The 13,721-nt window shown below is 42.7% G+C and overlaps 1 protein-coding gene across 32 annotated transcripts in view; it reads right to left on the bottom strand.

Moving 5' to 3' along the window:
- The window catches only part of PCBP3 (poly(rC) binding protein 3), a gene marked incomplete at both ends in the record, with an annotated part of 78,463 nt that overhangs the window by 14,180 nt on the left and 50,562 nt on the right, over positions 1–13,721 (bottom strand). For 17 of the 32 annotated variants that reach the window (XM_082206659.1, XM_082206648.1, XM_082206669.1 and 14 more), the window contains 3 exons: positions 3,149–3,208; positions 4,033–4,111; positions 9,624–9,665. In XM_082206659.1, coding sequence (XP_082062785.1) covers positions 3,149–3,208; positions 4,033–4,111; positions 9,624–9,665 — 181 coding nt within the window. The remainder of the gene's footprint in view (positions 1–3,148; positions 3,209–4,032; positions 4,112–9,623; positions 9,666–13,721) is intronic. The other 15 variants (XM_082206651.1, XM_082206657.1, XM_082206664.1 and 12 more) reach the window with 4 other exon arrangements.

Here is a 13,721-nt window from a genome sequence, read left to right as displayed (position 1 = left end):
GGATTTTAAGCTACTCAGGTCATATGGTGGTGGTAGGGTGGTGGGATTGCAGTGATTTTTAGGAAGTCATTAGTTTACACCAGGTGTCCTATTGGGAAGACCCAGTTTTCTGAGTGCATGTTCTGGAAGTTGGGCAATACGGCAGTACAGGATTCCTTTTGGTGTACCGACCTCCCCGCTGCACCAAGGATTCCCTGCCTGAGCTGCTTCAGGTCGTGGCAGATGTTCTCCTGGAGACCTCCTAGTTTGGTTGTCCTAGGGGATTTTAACATCTATGTTGACACAACCTTACAAGGGCCGCTCAGGACTTCGTGGAAAGCATCGCTTCCATGGGGCTGTCCCTGAATAAGTTTGGCACAACTCATAGTCACGGACATGCCTTAGACCTGGTGTTCACCTCTATGGATGTGGGTGATCTGACACTAAGTAAAAGCAAAACAAAAGAAGTGCCATGGTCAGATCACTTCCTGGTGCAAGTGGACTTCTCTGCAACCCTTCCCCTCTGCAGGGAGGTGGGACCAATTTGGATGGTCCGCCCCCGCCACTTAATGGATCCAAATGGTTTCCAGAGAGTGGTAGGGGATGTTTTATCCCATGTTGATGGCCTTTCAGCTGATTCCCTGGTGTCCCTGGTGGAGCTAACCAGGGGTATTGACTGTCTGGCTCTGAAGCTCCCTCTCTGATTGCATGGAGCCCGGACAGCCTCGTGGTTTTCCTCGGAGCTGAGGGTGATGAAACAATCACTGAGATGGCTAGAGCACCAGTGGTGGAAAACTCATTCTGAATCTGACCGGACTAAGGTTAGATCTCAACGTCAAGCCTACCAAGTGGCAATAGCGACGACAAAGAAGACCTTCTTCACCGCCTCTATTGCATCTGCAGAAAACAGCAGCAGGAGGCCCCAAGATCTGCTGCAATGATTTTGCAAAGTTTTTTTTTGCAGATATAATCGCTCAGATTCAGAAGGAGGTAGATGCCACCATGGGAGTAGGGCTGGGGCGGGACAGTGCTAGAGTCCTGTCTAGTCAATTCCAATCTGTTACCTCCGAGGATATGGATAGACTGCATGGACGAGTGAAACCAACCACCTGTCTCCTTGATCCTTGCCCATCCTGGCTCATAAAAGCGAGCTGGGAAGGGCTGGGCGATGAGCTCCGCGGGGTGGTGAATGCTTCTCTCTGTGAGGGAGCCTTCCCAGACCCACTGAAAGAGGCAGTAATTAAACTGCTTCTTAAAAAAACAAACTTTAGACCCGGCCAATATGGCCAACTATCGCCCAGTCTCAAATCTTCCATTCTTGGGCAAGGTGATTGAGTGGGTGGTTGCTGAACAACTCCAGGCACGCCTGCAGGATGCAGACCATTTGGATCCCTTCCAGTCAGGATTCAGCCATGGGACTGAAACTGCCTTGGTCGCACTGGTCGATGATCTCCGGCGGGCTAGGGACAAAGGTGAGAGCTGTTTCCTAGTTCTGCTGGATCTCTCAGCCACCTTTGACACCATCGACCACAACATCCTTTTGGACCATCTAGAGGGGATAGGAGCCGGGGCACTGTCATACAGTGGTTCCACTCCTTTCTCCTAGGCTGCATCCAGAAAGTGGTGTTGGAGGATGAGTGTTCAGACCCCTGCGCTCTCACTAGTGGGGTGCCTCAGGGTTCCATCCTCTCCCCCATGCTTTTAAACATCTACATGAAGCTGCTAGGAGAGATCATCAGGGAGTTTTGGCTGGGTGTTCATCAATATGCAGATGATACCCAGCTCTACCTCTCTTTTAAATCAGAACCAGTGAAGACAGTGAAGGTCCTGTGTGAGTGTCTGGAGGCGGTTGAAGGATGAATGGCAGCAAACAGATTGAGGTTGAATCCTGACAAGACAGAAGTACTGTTTTGGGGGGGACAGGTGGCGGGCAGGTGTGGGGGACTCCCTGGTCCTGAATGGGGTAACTGTGCCCCTGAAGGACCAGGTGCGCAGCCTGGGCGGTATTTTGGACTCATAGCTGTCCATGGAGGAGCAGGTCAATTCTGTGTCCAGGGCAGCTGTCTACCAGCTCCATCTCGTACGCAGACTGAGACCCTACCTGCCTGTGGACTGTCTTGCCAGAGTGGCGCATGCTCTGATTATCTACCGCTTGGACTACTACAATGCACTCTATGTGGCGCTACCTTTGAAGGTGACCCAAACCCTACAACTAATCCAGAATGCGGCAGCTAGACTGGCATCTCGGAGTGGCTACCAAGACCACATAACACCAGTCCTGAAAGACCTACATTGGTTCCCAGTACGTTTCCGAGCTCAATTCAAAGTGTTGATGCTAACCTTTAAAGCCCTAAATGGCCTCGGGCCAGTATACCTGAAAGAGTGTCTCCACTCCCATTGTTCTGCCAGGACACTGAGGTCCAGCGCCGAGAGCCTTCTGGCAGTTCCCTCATTATAAGAAGCGAAGTTACAGGGAACCAGGCAGAGGGCCTTCTCGGTAGTGGCACCCGCCTTGTGGAACACCCTCCCATCAGATGTCAAAGAAATAAACAACTATCGGACTTTTAGAAGACATCTGAAGACAGCCCTCTTTAGGGAAGCTTTTAACATTTGATTAATTAACGGGCGAGGTATAAATAATAAATTCTTTTTCTTATTATTATTATATCAGGTTTGAAAGCAGTGTGTCAAGTGGAGGGTTGCTGTTCAATGTACAAAAACCCAAAGCTCACTAAGGTGCACAGAACTAGTTGCATCAGTTTTGGATCCTGACCAGTGCTTATAAAAACCCACTGATAGGACGTTGGAGAGGCTCAGAGGAGAGTAGTTTCACAGGCTGACTGAAAACAAAAAGCAGGAGGAGCCAAAATCCTGTTCTTATACAGAGCAATTATTCTGTAAAAGAGGAGACATTTCAGTTCTGCAATTTCATTTTATCCCAGTGTTTTTCTAAAAAAAAAATATAGGATTCACTGTATACCATTATAGCTTAAGCAGTTCATATTGTGTTATACTAACATATTAATGCCCACTGAGAGTCAAACTATCTCATCAGCATAACTTGAGCAGTCAATTTGTAAGTGGCTACAAAAGTGGTAGAATCCAATTGAAAAAAATATTTATAAATGCAGATAGTACCCTGTGTATTTGCCTATAGCCTTTGTTTTACCTGATGATTGGCCCATCAGATTTTGAGCTTCTTCGGAGGAATGTAAGGGCAGCTTTTCTCCTGAAGAGCAAAGAAGAAACAGATTTAATGTTTTTTGCCTTCGAGGAGATAAGCAATGTCACTTCATCTAGGAAGCTCAAAATATGATGAACAAAATGGCAGAACACGCATTTTGTGATCGCCCAAATGAAATGAAGATATATTAAATAGATAAACGTAACACATGGAATGTAGTATCTACTAATTGAGTGTTCCGTTGAAATGATTTCACTTTACTTAATAATTTACTAACATTTGTGAGGCACAATAGCACCTACTAAGTTTCTGTCAGAAGCCCTTAAAGTCTTCGCCATGCTTCGAATAAAGGGCTTATCCACTAGAGTAACGGCTCCCTCTCAGTATTTCTCATGAAAGCATGAGCTTCACCTGCTAAACATTAATTAAGAATGAATTCATGTCTTTGAATACATGAATAAACAGTGACCAAACAGTGACCAAAACCATGACAGAGAACTAAAAGGAATTTGCATCCTCTCAACTGACACTTTCAATGCCCCCATAAACAAAGTGTTGTTGGCCACATGGATGTCTTGCAGCAGACAAAATGAGCAGGTGACTTGCAGACGCATAACCTGTCTATTTCTCAGCAAGGTAAAGAGCAAAGTAGATAAAAATGCCCATGAGTGGATTGAACTCATACCCACAATGAAGAAAAACTGGATGATTATTCTAGTGCTTTAACATATCTCAAACTGATACTTGCAACTTTGGTTACAGATCCTATTTTTTTTAAAAAAACCATTAAACAAATTGAACTTAGAAAGAAAGAGAAACTGCATAGGTAAGAAGAGAAGGAAATCTGTAAAGGGTATTTGGGTACGTACCAGGGAAAGCAGGGGTGGTCTGTCCAAGGGGAGTAAAGGGGGTTTGCTGCATAGCCAACTGGTGGAGCTTGGTCAACTGCTGAGGGGTAGGAGGGACATTAGAACTAAGAAGGTTATTGTTATAGAATACAAGTCACACCAAAAACTAAGAACAAAATTATAATTAAAAGGAAAAAAAACACCAGGAAGCCATGTGGAAACATGGCAAACACAGCTTTAACAGAAGGACTTGGCCTGGGTAAATACGGTAATGCCCAAATCTGTGGCAGTTGTGCTCGATCAGGGTCTGAAATACAGCAGCCTAGTTTTGGTGTTTTTATCCCTGTAGCTAAAACAACTAAATAAAATTCTGCCTTGCATCTTCTGGAACAAAACTGGGAAACATCTGTACCACCAAGAGTGCACACATAAAGCACTTTCAGCAGCAAGTTGGGCACCTTAGCAGAGGAGCTAACTGCTCCTGGAGCTGGTATTTGGTGCCCATGGCAGGAAACGTTCTAGGGACCAAAGCAGTAGTGCGGGTTTAGGACGTATGTAGGCCAGGTGAAAAGTCCAATGTGTGTGGGTTTGGCCAAAATAGGTATGTATTTCAGACCCCGTTCATCCCTTGTTGTGCTCAGAGACTTCTAGGAGCCCCTTAACAAAGAGCTCATAAAGAGGAGTGCATCTGGAATACATTTTGCGCGGCATCTCTGCTATTACCCAAGAAGGAAAATAATGGCAAAGCATGTCCACTTTCAAATTTTTGCTGTGCAGGCTTGGGGAGTAATACGATTCCTCAGGGGTCGGCAATGTGGTGAACTCCAGGTGTTGTTGGACTCCCAACTCCAATGAGCCCCGGCCAACACGGCCAATGCTCAGGGATGACAGGAACTGAAGTCCAGCAACATCTCAAGGGCACCCCATTGCCCCCCCCTCTTTAGATGGCATAGGAACAACAAATCTACTAAGCCAGTCAAGCCAGCCCCCTGAAATGCAAGGCATGGGAAGCTTATACTTTCAATTCTGGGCAAAAATAATTGGAAAACTCTTGCTCCTGCAGCATATCGGAGGGAAGGGATGCAGGGAAGTCTGACATTGGTTTGGTAATAGTCAGGGTGAAGCACTGAAGGCAGAACACCTGGGAGGCTATTCAAGAAGACAGGTAGGAAGGTAAAGGGGAGTTTGAAAAATAGAGCTTTCAATCCATTGTCAGAGTTGGCAAGCAAAACACCAGAAGAAAATGGCATGCAAATTATCTCCACTTTTAAAGAAGCTCACAGATAGAAATCAGAACCTAAAGTAACTAATAAGACTTTTCAAATGAAACTCAAAGCAAATATCACCCTCAAAAGTCTGGCATGTATTGAAATTTACCCTTAAGAAATGCATCTTTCAGAGCAAATTATCTCTGTTCCTAAGGTCAGAGGCAGCATGATTCCCACACAGTTGTACTGAAAGGAGGCAATGAACCATTTCCCCTGTGTACCATCCTTGTCCAGTTTGCATGGTTTCTGCTCATAACAGTTTGATTTCTTGTCCATTTCTACTACCTTTCTTCATTTAGGCTTATCCTACACCGCATGCAGCCACACTAATTCTGGTAGTAAGAGAAGTAGATTTAATAAAAAGGTCTGTGTGAATATATGGAAAAAGAAATTATAGAGATTTCAAAGCTATAGAGAGAGTTTCCTTTGAAAGTCCTCTTTCTGTCTCCTAGGAGAGACACAGCATTTCCTGATCAGTGTAATTTCTTCGTCTTGCTCCACCCACTGGGTGGCATATTCTTCTGCATTTTCTAGCCACTTCACCAGATGTGGCTTTTATTCAGTGCAGTGGAAATAATTTTGAAAGAAAATAGGGTCATTCTTTTCATTAGTAAATCCAAAATACTTTTTAACATAATGGGTTCAATCCAGAATTAAATATGGTGGAAACTGGACTTCCCTTAACAGCCCCTTGAAAATGTTCCATCAAGAGTTGAGAGGAATGGAGCAGCTATAGCATAAGGTCTGATGGGGGAGGTGGACCCCCTGCCAAAATTGCAGGGTGGGGGTTGGGGAGGCTCTTTCTGCAAGAAGAACACTTCTAAGACAGATTTTTTAAAGCACCAGATAACTAATCAGCTAAACTCCTTTAATTCAAATGCAAAACAATTTTGAAAGAAGGGTTGGTGTATAAAATCTCAGTGCGCCATCTCATAATATTGATGCTTTTGTGATAAATCAAACAACTGATATAACACACTAGGCTATTTGGGAACCTTGGGGCTATAAAGTAAACCTTAACTGGGAAAAAATGGTTAAGTTGAACACTGTCAATGGAAGATCAGGAAATCAATGTATGCAATGCTCACAAAACAGAAAAAGGTAATAATTCATAGAACCTTTTGGCAAATGTGTTTTCTAACATAAATTTATAAGTCCCCCCCCCCCACAATGCATTGGTATTTATTTAACTACAGCATAGACAGATTAATAGAAACTGCTCAAGAATCTAAACATTCCAGCAAGAATAGATGAAAATGGCAAGGCTCTGGGTGTGATCCTCGAGTTCACTTAGGGTCACAGCAATGTGCAGGGAGAATCTATATTTATGGCTGGCCTGGCCTACAAGTTCAGCAGAACAAAGAATTACCGTATTTTTCGCTCTATAAGACTCACCAGACCACAAGACGCACCTAGTTTTTGGAGGAGGAAAACAAGAAAAAAACAATAATTCTGAATCTCAGAAGCCAGAACAGGAAGAGGGATCACTACGCAGTGAAAGCAGCAATCCCTCTTGCTGTTCTAGCTTCTGGGATAGCTGTGCAGCCTGTATTCACTCCATAAGACGCACACACATTTCCCCTTACTTTTTAGGAGGGAAAAAGTGAGTCTCATAGAGCAAAAAATACGGTACATAGCAGGAAAAAGCATTGGGATTTTCCTCAATAGTTCGTTGAAACTGTCCTGGTGCAGCATGAGAACTGTGTCCTTTTCTAGTCAAATACAGAGATATAAATATATGCACAAGTACAGTATTCAGAAAAAGGACTGCCAGAGAAGCAATCTGCAGAAAGACAAGTTCTATATTAAGCCCTCCTGAAATGGGAATTAAGTGAGTCTAATTTTCTCTGCACTGCAAGCCTATGGCAACCTAAATTACTTATTTTGTTTTGTGCATTGAGTGCACAAGTTGTCATTTGTCAGTTGCGTAAGATAGAGATGTTTTCCCTGGGAGTAATGTTTGTCTTGTAGAGATATCTGACTTTTCCAGCTTTCAAACGACAATATTTTGTTTCTAGGAAAATGTGATACTTTCCAAAGCTCTGGTCATTTTTTAAAAAATTCTACAAATGTCACAAGTACCTTTTGGCTAATGCCTGTGACATCCCTTGCCATCATCCCTATGCTCTTGCCATTTCTGACTTTTAGAGGTTATGAGCTGCCTTCTGATCCATATCTATTACAGGACCACTAAGGAAGTCTTTTTTAAAAAATGTAGCAGAATTTTCCCCTTCACACGATGCCCTGCTATTTCAACCACTTGAATTAATGAAGCAAGCAGTGCAATCCTGGCTTTCTGGTTGCTGTGTAAATCTATTATTAGGAAGTTCCTCTTTGGTTAGTAGCTTAACTGGAATATTTTATGTTGTAGCAGGAAGAGGACTTGTACATTTCCTTTCTGAGGATGAGAGGGTGGCTTGAGATGAAAGCAAACAGCAGTGCCAGCCTTGTTTCATGGCTATTCCCACCATGATTATCCCCGCTGCCTTGTCTAACAGACACTCCAGGTCCTCTCAACAAGGTCTTCACAACAAGTCAATAGACCCAACTGTAGCCACATAGGATCTGTAGGGTATGAGCCTCCTACTTTCTAACCTAAAGAGTTAACTTTTCATCATCTGAAAAGTGTTTCTAATTTTTGGTGTTTTCTGTACCATTTCTGATTAGAGATGTATTTGGTGAGGTGAAGATTCCTGTTCACAATATTCATGCCCCTGCTATACACTGGGCACAGTGGTAGGTTCCTTATTATTATCTTCAGCTCCTTTCCAAATTTTTCCTGTCACTTGCCTTACCTGACAGAAGACACAGCACTGTGCCACTGTGAGCCATACAACCCAGCTGGATGCAAAAAGAAAACTGTCCAAAATAACTTCCTCCTCCTCCTTCTGGTGCTGCCACTGCAAACCCATATCCTCAGACCAACGCAAAACTTGAGGCCGAGTTCTCTCTAGGCCTGAGTCCGGGTTGCCCCCAAAACTGAGCAAAAAGTTCATGCTGTTTTTGGGCTGTAAGGCTGTGATAGACATTTCACCATTTTGCACCATTCAACAGTTTCATTTGTTGAATAAAACTCTATAGTTTGTTCCTATTGATAGATGAAGTGTGCAATGAGCTAAAGGTGTGAGACTGGAAGGGGTGGAGGCCATGGCTACGTTCAACAATATTCATAATACTAATATTGGGTTGGATTGACTGTTGCAAGCAAATTTCCCCACCTTATATGTGGGTGGAGAAGTGGGAGAGGTTTTCCACTGTTTAGTCTCCCCTCTGCCTGAAATTCTCCATCATTGGCAGTAAGCCCCCCAAAAGGATTTTTTAAAAAAAATCTCAGAATATTATGTTCTCTATTTAGATGTTTTGGCTCAGACCTGGTTATACCACTTCAGATAACAGGTGAAGGCCCACATATCTCCATACAAAAAGATGCCTTCTCATTTCCAGAAGAAGGCAAAGCTGGAATGCTTCTTCATGTTATGCTAAACACAAGAGTTGTTTAAGAAGAAGAAGTAAAACTGAGCTCCCTCCTGTAGACTGGAATGGTGCCGACCCAATACAGATTCGTTCTCTCCGCCAATCTCTAACCTCACCAAAGAAACATTTCCAAATAACATTAGGAGATTATGTCTAGGTGTGGCTTATTTTTCTTTTCAGAGATGATGATGCATAAGAAACAAATCAAACCTTTGCTAAGTATATAAGTACATCTGTTCACTTTGCTCCATGGACAGGGTGCCAGAACATGAATAACAATGACCAGCTTTAAACATTATTTCTTTCCCCTAGGTTTGGGAGGAAGGGTTTCAGCATCATCAGGTATTCAGACATCTTTTCCATTATAACTGAGGATATCTACAATGACAGATTGTAGAATCACTCAGGAAGTGAAGTCTGAGAGAAGCACACAATGTTTAACAATTCTGGGTATATTCTCTATATTACCAAATAAGCAAATGTATAACTTAGAATGATGCATCTGTTTGCGGGCAATTTATGAGGAAGGAGAATCAGAGGGAAAGGTTTTGAATGGCCAATATTTGAGGCACAAAACGCATATTTGTGTGTGTGTGTTTGTGTGTTGTACACACACTTACACACGCACAAGGTAGCAAAGGGATAGCACAGAATAATTTCAATAATTTCACAACAGGCCAAGTCCTCAGCAGATGTATAGTTGAGTGCTAATAGGTTAAAGGCTAATACCAATACTACACACGGCCATTTACTTTGAGAAAAGTTGTATTAATATTAATTTCTAATATTAATATTTGTTGCATTTGGCAGTAGCATGCAGATGACATAAGAAAGCAAACTTCTTATACAAACAATGAAGGTAAAACTCACATCTGGGTGTGGAATAGCGTATTGTCCCTGAATTGTATAGGCCTGCAAGAAAGAAACAACACACAGTGTAAGAATTTGTCAGTAGTTTCTAGTGACTACTTACACCACAGTTGGAGGGAACTAATTGGTTTTATAATTTTCTCTCATCCCTATGGTAATACACCAAGTATCTTAAGCTCATCTGTTCTTCTAGGCAGATTTAGACATTCATATCAAATACACTGTCATATACAGTGACAAAATGTATGTACCTAATGAAACATTGAATAAAACTGAGAGCCAGTTGCCCACTGTAAGGGCTCTTGTGCCTTCGTTATCAAATAATGTCACAAAACGTAAAACTTCCACTAGTGTTCAATATGGAATGTCAAATTCAGCCTTCTTTATAACTGCAGAACTGGCATTCTGCATGGTATAATATATATGGAACTGGTTTACTCAGACCAAATGTGTACCAGGGAGCAGGCCACATACGGACAAAGATTAAGCTGTGGTTAGGGAGACTTAATTCAGAGTTTGACACACATATGCTGATGCACAAAGGCCACTACACGTGAGTCCACTTCTGTCAGTTTTGAATGCTCTGAAACAACACAGATGTGCAAGAAGATTGAGAGCTACTACAGAATGTCTCAACTGAGGAAATGTGAATTGGGCCAGCACATGGTGAGTTTCAGTCTTCTCATTTGTCTGTGGCATCTCAACATGTTCCAGTGATCATTGCATAATAAGAAAAATCACTTGGTGACATCTTTACTATCTCTCTCTCTTTTGTCTCTAATCCACTCTACCCCCATATCCACTCTACCCCCAGTAAGCTGCTGTTTGGTGTGACAATTATATTGCACAGATTCAGTGCATATTTCATCTCTTCATTCTTAGAGGTCTATCCAATATTACTGCCTCAAGACACCAATGATAAGACACAGCAGATCATCAGAGGAACTGCTTCTGTGAATTGACATCCTGTTCAAGTATTTATTCTGGGTAGAAATGACTATTATTATTATTATTATTATTATTATTATTATTATTATTATTATTTACCACTCTATACCCATAGGTTCTTCAGAGTGTCTTTTGCAGGTGGTCCATGCCCTTATTTTCCCCCAGGGTTCACATGTAGAAAGCGTACACACATTCAGGTGTACATGCAGAGACTTCTGTGCAAATGCAAGAAGTACTGGGGCAGAACTAATGGCTGTGACCTCAATCATCCTCCCCCACATTCATTCCTACCCAAAATAAAAAATGTGCATTGCTAAGATCACTTCAGAATGGATCAAGAGGAGCACGAGTTCTGAGCAGTGACCTGTGCCTAGTCCTGTCAAACAGAACTTCTGACCCCCCAAGCTGGAGAAGCCCCCAAGCTTTGTAGTGTGGCCTTTCAGTTGCACAATCCCCTAGTTTGGCAATATTAGTGTTACTTCATTCCTTGCAGGCTGCCATACATTCTTGTGGACAACGTAGCTTGGCCACGTAGTTTGCAAGTAGTTTACAACAACAGCTCTAATATTTCTTGTGCATTTCTGTTACACGCTGTGTTTACTGCATGAATGGAATTTTTGAAGTTGGACTACAAGCCCCTTGTTGTATTAATGGCCCACTTCAAGTCATATAAAAGCACTTTGCCCTTGTTAGTTGTTAGAGACGGGAGCAACACTCCCCCCATGAGTTTATGGCTGGGCTAAATATCCCCATGTCCAACATTTTCCAGTAGCTCCTCTCAAAAGCCATGATCTTAGATCTCAGATATTCACCTTCTGAAGCTTGCTCAAACATGACTGCTACTAGGAGAACACACCAAAATGTGCCACATCAAAGCAAAGCACCCAGTCTAAAATTCACATTAATTTGTCACAGCTACTCCACTAGAATTCCATAAGACCATAGCCTAGAATGGGACATGTCAGCTGCTAAGGAGTCTGTAATGCTATACAGTTCCTTAGCCTGTGCACAGATGATGCAAAATCCCAGTCTCACATCCTGGAGAAGAACAATTCCTCTTCCACGTAGTTGGTTTATAAATATGCAGTATTAGCCCATTTTCTACACACATGTATTTTACATGATCCTAAACTAAAGGCGCGGGTGGCGCTGTGGGTTAAAGCCTCAGCGCCTAGGGCTTGCCGATCGAAAGGTCGGCGGTTCGAATCCCTGCGGCGGGGTGCGCTCCCGCTGCTCGGTCCCAGCGCCTGCCAACCTAGCAGTTCGAAAGCACCCCCGGGGGCAAGTAGATAAATAGGTACCGCTTACCAGCGGGAAGGTAAACGGCGTTCCGTGTGCGGCTCTGGCTCGCCAGAGCAGCGTTGTCACGCTGGCCACGTGACCCGGAAGTGTCTCCGGACAGCGCTGGCCCCCGGCCTATAGATGTGAGATGGGCGCACAAACCCCAGAGTCTGTCAAGACTGGCCCGTTCGGGCAGGGGTACCTTTACCTTTACCTTTAAACTAAAGACAACACAAATGCACATCTGTAATTTTTACGAGTGAGCCAGGCTCTTGGTTCAGAAGTGTATATTAATCTCTTAATCTGAGGGCTGTCTCCAACAAAATCATCCTATTAGCACTAGGGCTAATGTTGGCATCCCTCACTCCCCATGTGTTCCCCCAAATCTGCTTTAGAGGGTTGAGGGCACACAGGGAAAGGAAGTCCTGATCCACAGGCAGAAGTGCCTGAGCTAACGGAATAATTTCACTGGATACAACCTTAAGAGTCTGCCTTGTTTTATATCAAGAATTTCTAAATAAAGTTTTGCAGTTGCCCTAAAATAAACCCTTTTCTGTTTCTTGAATATAATGGAAATGAACAACACACTGTATAAATAACTACAGCTAAAGATGCCTTTCTGCCAAAGAAGCTTATTGTTCAGGAAGGCATTTCTTATAAGTTACAGTGATTTAAAGACAATTCCAATATAAATGGGATAAAAATGGACAACCACTTGCAAAGGGAGAGTAATAACAGCAAAGGAAAATAGATATCTAGCTCTTTGAAAAAAAAGGAACTGGATTTAAGAAGTAAAAGTTTGAGAAAGAGGAAATCCTCAAATTAGAGTCAGAAATGGAGGCTGAAAAGAACTGAGCAGTGCTTGAGACTTGGGTTGGAAATATTGATTTCCAAATCAACTGGTTTCCCCCCTTTTAATTTAAATGTTTCTCCTCATTTTAATACACCCTTAAATGTACACATTCCCAAATATTTGTTAGTGATACTGGCAAAGTTTGCCTAAGCCTGACTTGGAAATCAAGTCTCCTGGAAGCTTGACTGAAAGGAGAGGCCAGTTTTACCACCGTAGCTCCAATGCTGGTTAATAATAATAATAATAATAATAATAATAATAATAATTTATTATTTATACCCCGCCCATCTGGCTGGGTTTCCCCAGCCACTCTGGGCGGCTTCCAAAAGAATATTAAAATACTGTGATACATCAAACATTAAAAGCTTCCCTAAACAGGGCTGCCTTCAGATGTCTTCTAAAAGTCTGGTAGTTGTTGTTCTCTTTGACATCTGGTGGGATGTTCTGGTTGTTCTGCAGTTCAGATCAAAGTATGATATACTAAAACAATCAATCCCCTATACGCACCCAAATGCATATGCCATTTTTGTGTGCATAAGGAAACATAGAATGCCTTCTAAAATGGGTCGCTGTTCAATTTGGATGACACCAAAAAAGTAATTTGCGAGATCTGAGAATTTAGCAATAAGGTATTTCCTCAGAAGACATGGGGAAAGGGTTGTTCCAGGCACCTACCTTTCTATGTTAGGAGCTACTGTTCTCATGTGCCAAACACTCTATTCACTGACAGCTGAATTTGATTTTGTTTTTGCCATGCTTTTGTTTTGCCAGATGTTGAATTGTGATGTGAGCTGTGAGTGTCTGCGGGCATCTGTCAGTGGAACAGGCGAGAAGGGAAGCAATTCTCAGCAATTTCTAGTCCCCTCATAGCACCCTGCAACACACACCCCCCCCCACTGGATTCCTGCAGAAGTATTAGGAGAATTAGGAGATGGGACTACAATTAAAAATCACCTCCTTTTTCTTTGCTGGGTGGATGCCAACACCCATTTGGTTCCATCCTATACTTTGGTGCA

This window comes from Podarcis vaucheri (genome assembly GCF_965113315.1).
Source record: "Podarcis vaucheri genome assembly, chromosome: 1".
NCBI lineage: Eukaryota > Metazoa > Chordata > Lepidosauria > Squamata > Lacertidae > Podarcis > Podarcis vaucheri.
The sequence above is the reverse complement of the archived record's forward strand: the minus strand, read 5'-3'. Positions and strand labels throughout refer to the sequence as shown.